Source organism: Lathyrus oleraceus, chromosome 1 (genome assembly GCF_024323335.1).
Source record: "Lathyrus oleraceus cultivar Zhongwan6 chromosome 1, CAAS_Psat_ZW6_1.0, whole genome shotgun sequence".
Lineage (NCBI taxonomy): Eukaryota > Viridiplantae > Streptophyta > Magnoliopsida > Fabales > Fabaceae > Lathyrus > Lathyrus oleraceus.
Genome location: NC_066579.1, coordinates 185,985,528 through 186,002,036, shown reverse-complemented (window position 1 = coordinate 186,002,036; position 16,509 = coordinate 185,985,528). Strand labels below are relative to the sequence as shown.

At 36.3% G+C, this 16,509-nt stretch overlaps 1 protein-coding gene and 1 non-coding gene across 3 annotated transcripts; both read left to right on the top strand.

The window, feature by feature from the left end:
* On the top strand, nucleotides 1-4,545 carry LOC127126664 (probable inactive shikimate kinase like 1, chloroplastic). Of its 2 annotated transcripts, none has more exons than XM_051055632.1 (11): nucleotides 1-245; nucleotides 1,418-1,458; nucleotides 1,598-1,652; nucleotides 1,736-1,808; nucleotides 1,903-1,990; nucleotides 2,422-2,504; nucleotides 2,862-2,988; nucleotides 3,087-3,165; nucleotides 3,261-3,325; nucleotides 3,544-3,656; nucleotides 4,326-4,545. In XM_051055632.1, the coding sequence occupies exons 1-10, from the start codon at nucleotides 71-73 to the stop codon at nucleotides 3,610-3,612; spliced, it is 855 nt and encodes a 284-aa protein (XP_050911589.1). In that variant the 5' UTR covers nucleotides 1-70; the 3' UTR covers nucleotides 3,613-3,656; nucleotides 4,326-4,545. The 2 variants fall into 2 exon arrangements, with proteins under 2 accessions (XP_050911589.1, XP_050911583.1); XM_051055626.1 differs by having other exon boundaries at nucleotides 2-245; nucleotides 1,412-1,458.
* An 11,488-nt stretch (nucleotides 4,546-16,033) lies between these two features.
* On the top strand, nucleotides 16,034-16,140 carry LOC127116264 (small nucleolar RNA R71). The gene has a single exon (XR_007801225.1). It is a non-coding gene; the product is annotated as a small nucleolar RNA R71 (small nucleolar RNA).
* Nucleotides 16,141-16,509: the final 369 nt, after the last annotated feature.

Sequence of the window (16,509 nt, the reverse complement as noted above, 5' to 3'; positions counted from 1 at the left end):
TGAAACAGTAGAGTGGATAGAAAGATAGATAAGTGATTATTTTTGAAGGAAAAAGTAGCTTTTGCTTCCGATGGAGAGTAGTCATCTTCTTCTGACACGTAGTTGCTGCTGCTCCTTCTCACTTCAATCTTCATCTTCATCAATTCTCCACTTTCCAACCTCTCTTCCCTTCCGATTCCGACGCAGCCAAACAAACTCTTCCATCAATTCTTCTTCATTACCAGACGCTACCTCTCCTATTCCATGTAACTATCTCTTTCTCTATTTCCCAACCTAATTTCATTATTTACTATTTCAAATTCATGCATTAGGATTCATTGGTAGGTCTAAAATGTTTACCAAATTTTGAATTATAATCTCAGAATTAAATACTGTTTACAAGATTAAGTTATCTGGGGAAATTTATAACAACAATTATGAAATTTGAAGAGTAGACGGTCTATTTGGATTGACTTATTTGAGCTTATCTACCGGCGTTTGAATCGACTTATTTGAGCTTATCTACCGGCGTTTGAATCGACTTATTTGAGCTTATCTACCGGCATAAGTTTTGTAATTTTTATTGGTATAAATTTACTTTATGTTTTGTTGGGAAAATAGTTTATGCAAGCTTATTCATAAATGCTTATTTTGATAAACACTTGAACTATAAGTTGCAAATAAACTGTATATCCAAACACGCTCTTAATGTGTCGGACACTAGATATGCCTTTGATCAGAAGTGTCGGTGTTATAAAGAATTCGATGATGTTAAAGTTTCATTACTTGACTTTTTGATTACCGATAACCGTATACAAGAGTTACAGCCTATTAGACCATATTAGGACTTTGGGTTTGATTATATTAGATTGACTAAGTGATCATTCAGTTAATTTGTTATGTTAGTTAGGGAATTTTGTTAGTTTGTTAAGTCACTTATAGTTTGTCAATTCAACTATAATGAATTCAAAAGCATTCAGACATTCAGGATACTTTTTTTCTTTCTACCCTTCAATTATGAGAATAATACACAGACTTTATCCCTATGGACCGAGTGATTTTTAGTAGGAATCAAACTCGGTACACGGACTTTAGCCCTGTGGGCCGGGTGATATTTTTAATTTTTAATTAGCAGGAATCAAACTCGGTACCGGTGGTATAGACTAAAATAAACTAAAAACTATTGATAAGAAAATACTATATCAATAAATTTGAACTCTAAAAAATAATATCAATTATTGGTATTTTAATTTTAGTATATTCGTGCATTTTTTGTGCTTGTAAATGCATTAGTGACTAGGGAAAGTTTTTTTTTTTCCCCATCAACTATTGATATTTATCATTCTACCCTCTAAAAGTAAATAGAAAAGCAGGATCCCTTTCAAAGTGGTAATGTAGAAATTGATGTTCTTACTTTATTCTGCTCGTTTAGCTACAGTGACTAAGGTTGCTGCCACGGATTTATCTCTTGAGGCCATGGTGAGATTACTCTTCTTGTTCAACTCACAACCATACCTGGGTTTGTTATTATTGTTTCTATCTATATATGTATTTGACCCTGAGATTTACGGTCTTTCTGAATCAAAACTCACATTTTAACTGTTAACCTTTGATTCAGAAGAAAGCAGCAGATTTATCCCCTGAGTTGAAAGGCTCTTCCATATTTTTGGTTGGTAAGAATAGCTTTTAACTCACACAAATAATGGCTTTCGGCGTTTCTGGCTTATTGTGATTTGACCTGATTTATTTGATGAAGGTATGAAAAGCTCTTTTAAAACCAATCTAGGAAAACTGCTGGCTGATGTATTGCGATATTATTATTTTGACAGGTATCTGTTTATTCTTTGGTAAAAGGTTTTATTTTAGGTATATAAGGTAGCTTCCAATTTTTATCTAAACTTGATGATTATGTACTCTGATCAGCGATAATTTGGTGGAAGAAGCTGTAGGCGGTGCATCAGTTGCAAAATCTTTAAAAGAGAGTGATGAAGCAGGCTTCAATGACTCTGAGGTAATTCATTGTCTCAGACTGATTTAGGGCCTGTTTGGATTTACTTATGTGCGTTTATCTACTAGTATAAATAATTGTGAGACTATTTGAGAGAACTTATACAAACAACTTATAACATATCAATAAGCAATTTTCAACTCGCTGTTTGTTAGAGAAATAGCTTATACATAAGGGCTTATGCTATAAGAGTTTAATTAAGTTGTTTATCCGAACAAGATCTCACTTCATGTTTATGTACTCATTGTGTTTCATCTGTGTATCAGAACAGTGTGATTCTATCCTATTCCTACTTAACAAATTTCTTCTAATTTGTTGAGCTGATGTGTTCTTCTTCTCACTTAATTTCAGGATAAAGATGCTCATATACATCAATCATCTCTGATGAATTAGACTATAGGTTGTACTTATGTTTTACATGTCAAATACTGCAGACTGAAGTGCTAAAGCAATTGTCGTCTATGGGTCGACTAGTAGTTTGTGCTGGAAATGGTGCTGTTCAAAATAATACTAATTTGTATGGATTTAGTTGTGAACTCACTTTTCTACCTTTACTGAAGAGTAAATCGTTATTTTGGGCATTTGTCAATATAGTCCTTGAATTTGACATAATTACAAAAACATCTTTGAGTGAGTTTGGTCGTCAAATGTGTCTTTTGTTAGTTAGTTTGGTCTCCGGATATGTCTTCCGATAGGCAATTTAGTCCTTAGAATTACTAACAAAAGACACACTCAAGGATGTTTTTGTAATTTCAATACATTAAAGAACTATAGTGACCCAACTTCACAGAGACCAAAATGATAATTTGCTCTTTACAAAATGATATTTTTTTAAACATCATTATTGTTTTAACATGCTCTTACATTGTTATAGGGCACTCCTGAGACACGGGATTACATTGTGGATAGATTTGCCTTTAGACATTGTGGCCAGGGATGTAACCGAAAATCAGATTCAATTTCCTTCATTTGAGATATCTACTTCAGGATCTTACCCAGAGGTTGATTTACTGTTTAAATTCAATCATATATGTTTACAAGCTTCCATGTCCGGTAAATCTAAAACCTAATTGTTAATGTCTCCATTAAATGATATCAGGTAATGGATGAACTGGGTGCTATATACGATGAGTACAAAAGCGGATATGCTGCAGCTGATGCAATTATCTCACTTCAAAGTATATATTATATAACCTTTCTGGGCAGTTTTACGTTTTTTGCCGGCAAGAGGTGGTTTACCTCGACTCCTAAAATAATTTCTTTCTTTTTACAGAAGTAGCTTCTCAGTTGGGTTATGACAACATAGATGACATTACAATAGAGGACGTGACCTTGGAGGTTATAATTTTAATTAAGCAAATTTTGCTTTGATTTGAATTTTGAAGCATGTGGTACCAATATATTTTTTTAATATTGAGACTGTACCAGATATGCACCATTTTTGCCATAATGACTTGGCATTGCTTCTAACTCTTGGATGAATCTTCTTCACAAATTTTGTCAACATTTTAAGCCATTAATCATTATTTTACTTACAAACTTTTCACAAATTTTAGGTTCTTGGGGAGATTGAGAAGTTGACCAGAGTAAAGAAGATGATAGAAGAAGCTGCAAGGCCATTTTAATCAACCTGAGGGCATGTTTGCATTACGATTTCAAAATTCAAAAAGTAATTTTGAATTTACCTATTTTTTTACATTTGATCTTGTTTATTGGATGATCTGATGATACTAGTTTCATTTCCCCATTCATTTTCTTTACACACTGCTCATGAGTCATGACACACATACACACATTCCCCGTGTTCCTCAACTTTTGCAGCTGCTATTTTCCATTTTCTTCCTCAACTTTTCTGCCAATTCTTCTATTTTCTTTTATTCCGATCGCTGAACCAACGTGAACCTATTCAATGTGATTATGTTTTGTCAGTCAATAGTTGATGCATGATCCTTTATAGTTTTATCTTGATCAGCTATCTGGGTTGTCAATGTGTTTAAAATTTCCATCTTTGCTAGGTTTCTGCATGTTTCATCTGGTTTCACTCATTTTAGAGCTCCAACTTTGTTTTCTGTTCATGCAAATTATCCAGCTCCAGTCTCATGTCATTAACTTCAGCTTTTAAAGCCATGATCTCCTTAGAAGCCCCTTTTTCATTGCTATCGTTTCTATTCCTTCTATGCGTCATTGCTCCATTTTCATGGTTTTCATTCATTAACTGTTTAATGACTGACCATTACTACTAACTGTTCGGTTGACCTTCTTCACAAATTTTGATAAGTTTTGTCAACATTTTAGGCCATGTATCGATTTTGTACTTACAATTCTTCACTTTTTATAGGCTCGTGAGGAGATTGAGAACTTGACAAGAGTAGAGAAGATGATGGAAGAAGTTGCACAAGACCATTATAACCAACCTATGCTTCCATTACCTATTATAAACTTCCAAGTTCTTAAAAGTATTTTTGAATTTACTAATTTGTTTACATTAAATCTTGTTTATTAAGTTTCATTTCTGGAAACATAAAATTATTCCTTCATAAGAAGAGTGTTGCTTAACATGGTAAAGTTTCCTTACCTTCCACATTTTATAACCCACATCAATCCCTAAAAAAATGTGTAGATTCAATTTAGTCCTTTAGAAAAAGAGAGTACCTAAATAATTCCCCATAATTACAAATGAAGGAGACATTAACCCCTCTCTTTATTTCAATCCATAAATGATTGTTAAAGTTGCCAATGCTTACAATTGACATGCGTGTGGCAACCGCAACTAAGTTGATGCTCCAACTAGTGTTGAAAATTTAAATCTTCTCTTCGCTGCTCAAACCTTCCTCGTCAATCCACAGACATATCGTTTGTTTCCTATCGATGCATAGCATATGAAAGCACCATTTTGTTTCATTCTCCATTTGGTAACACATGTTTTTTTCAAGGAAAATCAACCATGATGACTTTTTGAGGAACAATGTTGGAGATTTTAACTTCCACTCCCACTGGCACCCCATACTTTTAAAATGGCAAAATTGTCATTTATTTAAAATTGAATGAAATTTTTAGTAGGTAAAAACAAAATTTCCCGTACTATATTGTAAATTTTTGATATATTGGAAATTTCAAAAATTTTGGTAAATTCCAATTAATTTTAGAAATTTTAAAATTTACCGTTTGATATTGGAAATTTTAACCAAAGTGAAATTTTCAATAGTGTTATTTATTTGAAATTTTAAATGCTCAATATTTTTTCGATAGTTTTGATGATTGTGATTACACCGACAATTTGTGTGGTCCAGAGTAAATGCAAAGATGTATAAATATAAGGGTCACCTGTTGTTTGATAAAAACATCTCAAAAAACGTCTCTTTTTTAATTTTTGATTAAGATAGAAGTGTACTTCATCGGAGTTTTACCTCCCGTAGTGTTTCAGCTTCCTGATGGAATCACATCTCTCACTGCATTGACGTCCAACTTTAATGAATTGTTGTCTAATATTGAAAATAAAAAAGTGAGAAAAATCAAGTTTCGTGAAGATTGGATTGATATTGACGGGAGGGTGAAATCCAATCTTATTGAGTTGAAGAGCGATGAAGATGTGAAGAATATGTGGAGATCATTTTGCCCTAGGATAACAAATGAGCCGATCAAGTTAGATGCTAAGATTTCAAGATCTGTTGACGACATAATTAAGATGCTGAAACGTTCAGAATCATCTGATAATGTTTAAGTTTTCTTATTTATTATTATTTTCTTAAATCATTTAATTCATTGTCAAATGTTAGTTAATGTTGATGTTGCATCAATGAGAGATCAAAAGTATTATCTAATAAAAAGTTATGAAGATGTCTGAGTAATATACAAATAATATAAATAGTACATAATATACAAAAGATGTCTAAATAGGCATCCCATGGACTGTGCAGCCCGAGATAATCTAGTATACACCTCGCAATCTGGGTTTATCAAACCCATGAGGTTATCCATAATAACTACAATCATCTGGAGGCGCTGCTGGTCATTAGCATCAGCTGTAGGAGGTGGCGACGACGACGCATCATCATCAGGTACCCCTAACATCAGAAGGCCCGACATCACATGTATCCTTAACAGGTGGAATGATGTGATTGTGTGATACTGATCGCGACTTTATGAGTCGAATTGGGGTACTAACTGCAAGTGCGCAGTTCTATCTCGTAGTTTTAAAAGATATCGATCCCACAGGGACTTATGAATCGATATACCGTTTTCTAAGGTTACTTCGTAAAGCTAAGGCGGATGATACTTTGATTGTTTGGGGGAAGAGTTAAAACTAAAATAAGATCTAGGTTAAATATCAATTAAACGGATATCGGTATGTAGTTCGTCGTAATTAGGGAATCAAGTCTTCGTTGGTTTCTTGGTTTTAAAATAAATCTTTTTAGTGGACACCATTGATTAAAAGTCTTCTCTCAAACTCTCGCTCTGTTGAATAGACCATGACTTTAAATTAACGTAGCTGTCACTTATTAGTTAAGTCCAAAATCACTTTTTGAAAACAATAAAATCTATAGAACCTCTTTTTAAGAAAATACTAATCGTTTAAACACCCTCGTCTCAAACTCTCGCTCTGTTGACTTAGATTATATAATTAAATTCAAATGCTTAACTCTCGTTCTCACATTTAACTTTTAAAAATACTTTTTGAAAAAAGGTTAGAATTTAATTAACTCTAAAAATTGCTTTCGCCCTGATCTAGAATTAATGTCCAATTTACACTGTCCAGTTAAAAACTCAAACTTTCGTTCTATTAATTTTAACTTCTTTAGTCTTTTACTCTCGTACAAAAACCTTGGTATTAAACCTGTAAATTGAGACCATAAAAAGAGTGATTTTATTTTTTAAACGTAATTAAGCCAACTTAGTTTTGATTCCTTCATTCCGCTTACTTTACATACCGATACCTAAATAAATTAGCCGGACATGCTAAACAGATCTAAACAATCATCATGCTTAGATAAATCCATCTCAGGCAAATCATATAAATAAACAATAATGCAGGGCATATATAAATTCAAACAATAATTAAAGAACCTGAATAATTAATGGCAATCTTGAACACTCCACCACAGACCGGTTGGATTTGTTCTTGAATTCTTCAATCGGACAGGAAAATAAAAAGTGAAGGAATAAAAATCTAGGATCTAACGTAAGGTTAGATCCAGCAAAAGATACACAATAGCTTCCGGTGTAGAAACTATTGTGTGAAAAATTAATTAAGTGCTGAAAGATTGACTGGAAAAGAAAAATAAAAATTGCAAATAAAGGTAGAATGCTGAAAAAAATAGAAAGTAGTAAAAATAAAGCTATGCCAAAAACTGGGAAAAATTCTGAACTTTTTAGGGTTCCATAATTGGTCCTATTTATACTAATCCACTTAATTAACCGTTTCCAAAAGTGCCTTGCGTAATTGGTCTTCACGTTTCCGGAGTCAAGCGGAAGAATAGGCATCAACGTGCCTCTGTTGCGTTTCTGAAGCCAAAAATATAGGAGAATGGTGTGACGTCCGTCACACCATGTGTTACGCTCGTAACACAAGGCAGCAGGGCGTGACGCTCGTCACAGGCTCAGCACTCATGGCTTGTAGTTTTGGGATGGGCTTTAGTGAAATTGCTTCTCTTCGTTCCTTTTTGCACCTCCTTTTCTTCCTTTTTCACTTATGCTTCAAATAAGCTACCTGAGATAAATAGAAGGAAAAATACCCAATAGTATCGAATAAAATGAAATAAATTGAAGCGAATAATAATATAATTTAATTAAATCGAGTCCCAGAATGTGATATTATTTCATGTTATCAAACTCCCCCATACTTAGACCTTTGCTTGTCCTCAAGCAAGATACAGTATAGAAATCGTTTAAAAATTTAGCCAGATGAAATTTCAAAACACACATCAATTTGTACCAGGTTGCAAGTAAACCTTGTTTAGAAATAACTTGAGTTTAATCTTGACACCAAGAACTACCGTTACAACCTCAGATAACCTCACTTTATGCAAACCAGTTCGAGTCATGCTATTATAACCAACCTAGTTCTTTTTCTCTTATTTCACCCGTTTTCATTCTAGCGAAATCACATTAAGCCCTTTATCGTTTCGCGCACATAGTGGAGTGACCGGTTAGTGATTCTGATCCCTTTTTTAGCTTGAAGCTCTGGTACATTAGTCGGATAACTTCATTTCTTGGTCCATTGCAAATTGCGGGGGATCGGACCGTAGTTCGCCCTACCAAGTTCAGCACCAGATACCTGCTGAACCAACTCATAGTGGATCTTTCGTATTATGTTTCTGTATGATCTGCAACCTTTAGATTAAATGATCTGGTAAGGATCACCTAACTTAGTTAGTGCATTTCCTGATATATATATATATATATATATATATATATATATATATATATTTTTTATTTTTATTTATTTTGGGAATCATTCACTTATATTCATCGGTCCTCCACGTAGTTTGCTATTAAGATGGTGCTGACTTCTTGTATAAACTACTCGAGGTTACTATAACGTTAAAAGTCCAGGGACTTGTATAACAGGTACCTTTCTGATCTAACATGTTGAGGTTTGTTTAGAGCGTTGGGGCGGTAATAATTTGTCTTGATTTCACTCAAGTTTGATAAAATAAACAACCTTTATATTTATTGATTGTGTTAAATTTTTGTTATGGCTCATGAAAATTTGAGGGGAATAGATAATGGAAAATTTTCACACTAGGGACTTAATTTAGAATAAATATATATTATAATAAATATTTTTTTTTTATATTAAATTAAATAAGAAAGAGAAATAACAATGACAAGGGAAAGATAACATACTTGAAAAGGGAAGATTTAAAGAACAAGGTTTTTCCCCCCACACTTAAATGAGACATTGTCCCCAATGTTTCAAAAGAAAACAAAAGAAATAGAAAAGAGAAAAAAAACTAAAATCAATGCTGCCTGCCGCCTCTGGTTCTTGGACCTGGTGATCGTTGACGTACGTCTAAGTCGTCAAACCTGCTGAGCAACTCAGCGAACCGCTGGTCGGTTATGGCATTTCTTGCTTCCTGTTGTTGTTGCATCTGGCGCATCATCTGCATCACTTCGAGATTCTGCGCTTGCATACCATCGATAGCATCCATGATGTCGTCGTTGGTTGCTGGCCTTCTTCGTCGACGACGTCGTGAGGATGGACCAGCTGCATTATCGGAAGGGTTGAGCGGGACTGATTGTTGTGCAGGAACCTGATCACCTTGCTCCATTTCTGCAAACTCGTCTGAAGGCGGGTTTGCTTGCGTAGGTTAGGTAGCTTCGGGAGCATTCAGATCATAGATGTGGCGGTTGGGATTGGTGACATCTGTTAGGGCAATGTTGGGTAAAACAACGCTTGGGACTTCCTGGTTGTTCACCATAAGGTAATACCCTCCGCCTACCCTGTTTTTGATTAGGCGGCTGGACCGACAGTAGCTTATATCCATCAATAAGGGTGGGAGAGATTGTAAATTCTGAAGTCGATCCCCAAGATTTAAGCCAAGTGCTATGGTGGTGATTAATCCACCGATTACAAAAGGTTGACGGCCTCTAGCACATAGGGTGCGGATATGATGAAATAGGAAGGAGACAGCGTTTACCTGTGTATCTGCTGCAAAGATGCAGTGGAGGAAAAATAATTCCTTGGCGTTGACTTTGCTGTTGTTCGGTCGACCAAAAATAGTGTTTTGCAGGATGCGGATGAAGTACCGGATGGTTGGGTTATGTATATGCGAAGCAAGTAATACATCCCAGTTGTTGGTTTCCACACCGGAAAATTTTCTAAAGAGGTCGAAGGCGTTTATATGCCACTGGGAGTTCGGAGGTATCCTAAGGTGGACTTGACCTTCTACAGGGAATTGTAGCATGGTGCTCAATTGGTTTTGGGATAGGGAGTACTCGGTGTTGAACATTCGGAAGGTTGCGGTACCGGTTAAGTACTCGTCTTCACCGGTAGGAGTGTTGTACGAATAAGAACTTAAAAATTCTAAGGTGAGAGTGGGGTAGGTAGGTTGATTATGAGTGCAAAGAAAGGTTAAATCAGCGAGGCGAAGCATCCATTCTATACCTTGAAGTAATCCTAATTCTTGTAAACAATTTAAATCAGGATACCTGGTGGATTGGACGCCTCGCTGTTGGAAACGCTCAAACTGCTCCCTTTGATAATTTTCATCTTTTGATCGAAAAATGATATTTCCGAAATCTTGGTTTCCCGCCATACCGATAAGTGGTTTGAAAGAGGTAATAATGGGAGAATGGAAATGAAATTGATTTTATAGAATGGTTTGTGGTGTATGAAGAAAGGTATGGTGGGTATTTATAGGAAAAGATTTGGAAGTTGGAAAGTGAGTGGTTGAAAAGTAAATAAATGTGGGTAAATGTGAATAAATGGGGAAGGTAAAAAGTGGGTGGTGTAACGGTCGTGTCTCCAACGGTTAGTAACATTCACATAGTCTGAAGGTGTCACGCTCGTGACAGGGGTGTTACGGGCGTCACAGGTGCTTGGTGTGACGACCGTAATGGATTGTGTGACGCTCGTCACACATTCATTCTTGCAACGTACTTTGTTTTTATCATTATATTTTATTGTTGTTATTTTGTTATGCATATGTTTATTTTATTTTGCTATTGTGATATTTTTAAATTGCCTTGTATGCTATTCTACTTTCATAATTTATATATATATATATATATATATATATATATATATATATATATATATATATATATATATATATATATATATATATATATATCTTTAATAAGTTATGTGGGTAGCAACAGTAGAGAGCATTATTGATAGATATTGCATAAGTCATAAGAAAGTAAAATAAATCAATAGCTTCATAAAATAATCATAATGTAATATTGGAAGACAAAAGCAAACATGCGAAAGAAAAACAAATACTAAAATAATTTGAAACAAAATTAATGAATAACCTAAACTAAAACTAAGTAACTAAGAAAAACAACATCTATCCATCTGCATGATCTCTGGCCGGAGGAGCAAAGGAGTTAACACGGTTTAGCAACTCGTGGAACTGATTTGTCATACTGTTCATGTATCCCAGAAATTCTTGTCCCATGTTAGCTAACTCTTCTCTGAGGGCGTCTTGTTCTGACATCAAGGCTTGAATGATGGTGTTATAATTATCTCCGGGCACATGATGTCTAGGATCAGGTATTGCCGACTCTTCGGTCGGGACAGGTTGAGGAGGAGGATCAATATCATAATAACCAGATGGTGTCTGAGGGTCAGATTCAGCATAAGGGATCTGGTCGTCACAAATCTCATAGTCCTGGATGGATTCAGTAGATCTAGCAGGAGAGGGTATTCCGTTCAGGTTGTAGAGCCAGTTATTGCGGTTACGAACACTAGTCCTTGGACTAGGCAAGGTGAATAGGCAAAGAACTTGGTTGTTAATTATAAGCTCAAACTCTTCAGACCCTAGGTTTGCTATAAACATAGTGTTGAAGAGGAAGGGTATACTCATAGTCGCAATGCCACAAAAAGGGCTTAAGTCAAGCATAGGTTGACGTAATCCCATAGCATTACCAATCATGGTTATCAAGCCGCCTATTTGAATTGGTGCTCGTTCATCTTGGATAAGGCGGTCAAATTTTGCCAACATAAAAGTGGCACCGTTTACTGGACGATTCTGGGAAGCACAAAATATGATGAAGAGTTCATCACGTGAAACTGAGGTACTGTTTGACTTCTTCCCAAATAAGGTGTGGGCCAGGATCTTATGGAAATAACGAAAGGTCGGGTTATGTATGTTTCCAGAAAGAAACTCATGTTCCTCGGGATCGTCATTTCCAGTCAAGCTTCCCCAAAAGTGTTCAAGTTCTCTATATTCAAAAAGTTCTTCTTGGCTCACTGTGAATGTATCAAAAGAGGTAGGGAAACCTAAAAGGTTGGTAAAGTCTTGAATGTTAAATTGATACTCCATGTTGAACATTCTGAACTGGATGAAACCTCTGCTTATTCCTTTTCCATGGCTGGGTAGATAGATCAGAGAACTAAGGAATTCTAGAGTCAGTCTCCGGTAAGTGACGAATTGTCTATGGATAGGAGTGGTTTCCCACCCTATTTGACTCAGCAAATACAAGACACTCTCTCTTAGTCCAAGGGCAGTCATTGCCCAGTCATCAGCATACAAACTAGGTAGCATCTCTCTCTCTGCTAGTTCCTCAAACTTTTGTTTCTGAGCTTTCCCTCTGAATTTGATACCCATACGATCAATTTGTCCCATCAGGTTAGTGTTAGCTAGAGAAAAGAAAAGCAAGAGTTTTAGTCAGGATTTGGCCAAATGCCGAAAGAAGAAAAGAATAAAAAAAATTATAAGTTAAAATAAATTAAGAATGAATACTAATTAAAATTTAGAAGAATAATTAAAGAAGAAATAAAAATAAAGATAAAGAAAATTTGTGGGTTGTCTCCCACTAAGCGCTTTGTTTAATGTCGCAAGCTCGACATAAACACTATCAAATATAATCTATAAAATTTTGGGGCACTACGTCTAAGTGCAGGACTTGTGAATCTTCAATGTTCTCTGCATGATGATAATGTTTTAGACGCTGCCCGTTTACGATAAACAGTTCAATGGATTTTCCTTTAATTTCCACCGCTCCACTGGGAAAAACATTGGTGATTTGGAAGGGACCTGACCATCTAGATCGTAGTTTTCCCGGGAATAACTTTAGCCTAGAGTTGAATAACAGGACTGTATCGCCTTGTTTGAAGTTTTTCCTTGATATGCGCTTATCATGCCATTGGGTTGTTCTTTCTTTGTAGATTCTGGCATTTTCGTAAGCATCTCGTCTAAGTTCCTCTAATTCGTTTATATCAAGGATTCGCTTTTCACCGGCGGCCTTATAGTTTAAATTTAGATTTTTAATAGCCCAGTAGGCCTTATGTTCTAATTCTACCGGGAGGTGGCAGGATTTTCCATAAATAAGCTTAAATGGGGTTGTCTCTATGGGAGTTTTGTAAGCGGTTCGATACGCCCATAAAGCTTCTGGTAGTTTCAATGACCAGTCTTTCCTTGAGGTGGCGACTGTTTTTTCTAATATTCGTTTGATTTCTCTGTTAGACACTTCCATTTGCCCATTGGTCTGAGGATGGTAAGGTGTCGCTACTCTATGCCTTACGCCATACTTAAACAATAGTTTTTTGAGTACCTTAGATATGAAATGCGATCCACCATCACTGACTACTATTCTTGGGACACCAAATCTTGGAAATATTATATTCTTAAAGAGTCTAGTTACTACTCGTGTGTCGTTTGTTGGAGAAGCTATATCTTCAATCCATTTTGATACGTAGTCAACTGCTACGAGTATGTACTTGTTACCGAAGGAAGGTGGAAAAGGTCCCATGAAATCTATCCCCCATACGTCGAAAATCTCTACTTCCAAAATACCCTTTTGTGGCATTTCGTCACGTCTAGATATGTTTCCTGTGCGTTGATATCTATCACATTTCTTGATAGCCGCATGCACATCCTTCCATATGTTTGGCCAATAAAGACCGGCTTGTAGGATTTTGGAGCAGGTCTTGGATGTACTTGCATGTCCACCATAAGGAGCGGAGTGACAGTGTTGGATTATATTTTCTACCTCTTCTTCAGGTATACACCGACGGAAAATACCATCGGGGCCTCTTTTGAAAAGTAAAGGGTCATCCCAGTAATAGTGTTTTATGTCATAGAAGAATCGTTTCTTTTGCTGGTAGGATAAAGTAGGTGGAACTATTCCGACAGCTAAATAATTGACGAGATCAGCGTACCATGGTGTAACACATATAGCTAAGGTGGTTTCTACCTGTTTATCAGCTTTATTTTCTTCCAAAGTAGCTATAAGTTTATCGTACGAGAAATCATCGTTGATCGATGTTGTTTCCGGTTCCAGGTTTTCAAGTCTAGAGAGGTGATCTGCTACTACGTTTTCAGTTCCTTTTTTATCTTTGATTTCCAGATCGAACTCTTGTAGCAACAGGATCCACCTAAGGAGTCTAGGTTTAGCATCCTTTTTTGTTAAGAGGTACTTGATAGCAGCGTGGTCGGTGTAAACGATTATTTTAGCTCCGACCAAGTAAGAACGAAACTTATCTAGTGCAAACACTACTGCTAAGAGTTCTTTCTCGGTTGTGGTGTAATTCATTTGTGCTTCATCTAGAGTTCTACTTGCGTAATATATGACGTGAAGCTTTTTATCCTTTCGTTGTCCTAAAACAGCTCCCACGGCGTAATCACTGGCATCACACATTATTTCGAATGGTTCATTCCAATCTGGTGTCTGCATTATGGGTGCGGAGATCAATGCTTGTTTAAGCGTTTGGAATGCTTCTAAACATTTATTATCGAAGACGAATTCAGCATCCTTCATCAATAGTCCGATCAAAGGTTTAGTTATTTTAGAGAAGTCTTTAATGAATCGTCGGTAAAAACCGGCATGTCCTAAGAAACTTTGTACTTCTCTCACAGTTTTCGGAGGTTGAAGGTTTTCGATTACTTCTATTTTGGCTTTGTCTACTTCAATTCCTCTATTTGAGATGATGTGTCCTAAAACAATTCCTTCTTGTACCATAAAGTGACATTTTTCCCAATTAAGTACTAGGTTTACTTTTACACATCGTTCTAGAACTCTTTCTAGGTTTTCAAGACATTCTTCAAAGCTTTGTCCGCATACGGAAAAGTCGTCCATAAATACTTCCATGATATTTTCGAGAAAATCAGCGAATATCGCCATCATGCACCTTTGGAAGGTTGCAGGAGCATTGCACAAACCAAACGGCATTCGTCTATAAGCGAAGGTGCCAAAAGGACACGTGAATGTTGTCTTTTCTTGGTCATCAGGATGAATTGGTATTTGAAAGAAGCCTGAGTAACCGTCTAGATAGCAGAAATGAGAATGTTTTGCTAATCGTTCTAACATCTGGTCAATGAATGGTAAAGGGAAATGATCTTTTCGGGTTGCTTCGTTTAGTTTCCTATAGTCAATGCACATTCTCCATCCCGACTCGATTCGTTTGGTTATAGTTTCTCCTTTTTCATTTTCGATAACTGTTATACCTCCTTTCTTTGGTACTACGTGTACAGGACTAACCCATTTGCTATCAGACATAGGATATATGATACCTGCCTCTAATAACTTGGTTACTTCCTTCTTCACTACCTCACTCAGGATCGGGTTTAGTCTCCTCTGATGTTCCCTAGAAGTTTTACAGTCTTCTTCTAGCATGATACGATGCATACAAATAGAAGGACTTATTCCTTTAAGATCGGTGATGTTGTACCCTAGTGAGGTTGGATATTTTCTTAAGATATATAGGAGTTTTTCGGTTTCGAGCTTTCCTAGGTTTGCATTAACTATCACTGGTCGTTCAAGTTCTAAGTCTAGGAATTCATATCTCAGATTTTTGGGAAGTGTTTTCAGGTCTAGGGTTGGTTTCTTAAGGCATTGCGTAGGGTCCGGTGTTATTGCTAAACATTGGTTGAGTTTGTCTTCTACAAGATAGTCAGACAATTTGTCATTTTCTAACTCTGTTTCTTTTATGCATTCATCGATGATATCCATGAAGTAACATGTATCTTCTATTGCAGGTGCTTTCAAAAATTGGGAAAAAATGAACTCAATTTTTTCTTCTCCTACTTCGAAAGTGAGTCGTCCTCGTTTTACGTCTATGATTGCACCGGCGGTTGCTAAGAATGGTCTTCCCAATATAATAGGTGTAACTTCATCTTCTTTAATGTCCATAATTATAAAATCGGTTGGAATATTGACCTATGCGCACGGGAACGTTTTCAAGAATTCCTACAGGATATCTAACAGAACGATCTGCCAGTTGCACAGACATTTTAGTTGGTCTTAATTCTCCCATTTCAAGTCTCTTGCATATGGATAAAGGCATAACACTAATACCGGCTCCTAAATCGCATAAGGCTTTATCTATGACAAATTTTCCTCCTGGTATAGAAGCTATGAATCACTAACCAGTCCTCTAAACCATGGTGTGGACAAAGTCTCATCATGTCTTTGTATCTTTCCCATGCTTTGAAAAGAGACTCGTTATCTTTCTGTTTAAATCCATTTATCTGGGCTCTCAACATAGCTGTTTTGCTTGGAGGAAAATATCGGGCAAGGAAGACTTTCTTCAACTCGTTCCATGTGGTAACTGAGTTGGAAGGAAGAGACTGAAGCCATCTTCTAGCTTTATCTCTTAACGAGAAAGGAAAAAGACGAAGTCGAATTGCCTCTGAAGTGACACCATTAGCTTTAACAGTATCAGCGTATTGGACAAATACGGATAAATGGAGGTTTGGATCCTCGGTGGGATTTCCAGAGAATTGATTCTGTTGCACTGCCTGTAGCAGCGAAGGCTTAAGTTCGAAGTTGTTTGCTTCGATTGCGGGTGGAGCAATACTCGAATGCGGCTCATCTTGCGATGGAGCGGCGTAATCTCGAAGAGCACGAGCTGG

Coding starts and splice junctions, on each gene's coding strand:
- LOC127126664 (XM_051055626.1), top strand. CDS start 71: ATGGAGAGTAGTCATCTTCTTCTGACACGTAGTTGCTGCTGCTCCTTC. Junction 246..1,411: donor CGCTACCTCTCCTATTCCAT/GTAACTATCTCT, acceptor CTGCTCGTTTAG/CTACAGTGACTAAGGTTGCT. Junction 3,326..3,543: donor TAGAGGACGTGACCTTGGAG/GTTATAATTTTA, acceptor CACAAATTTTAG/GTTCTTGGGGAGATTGAGAA.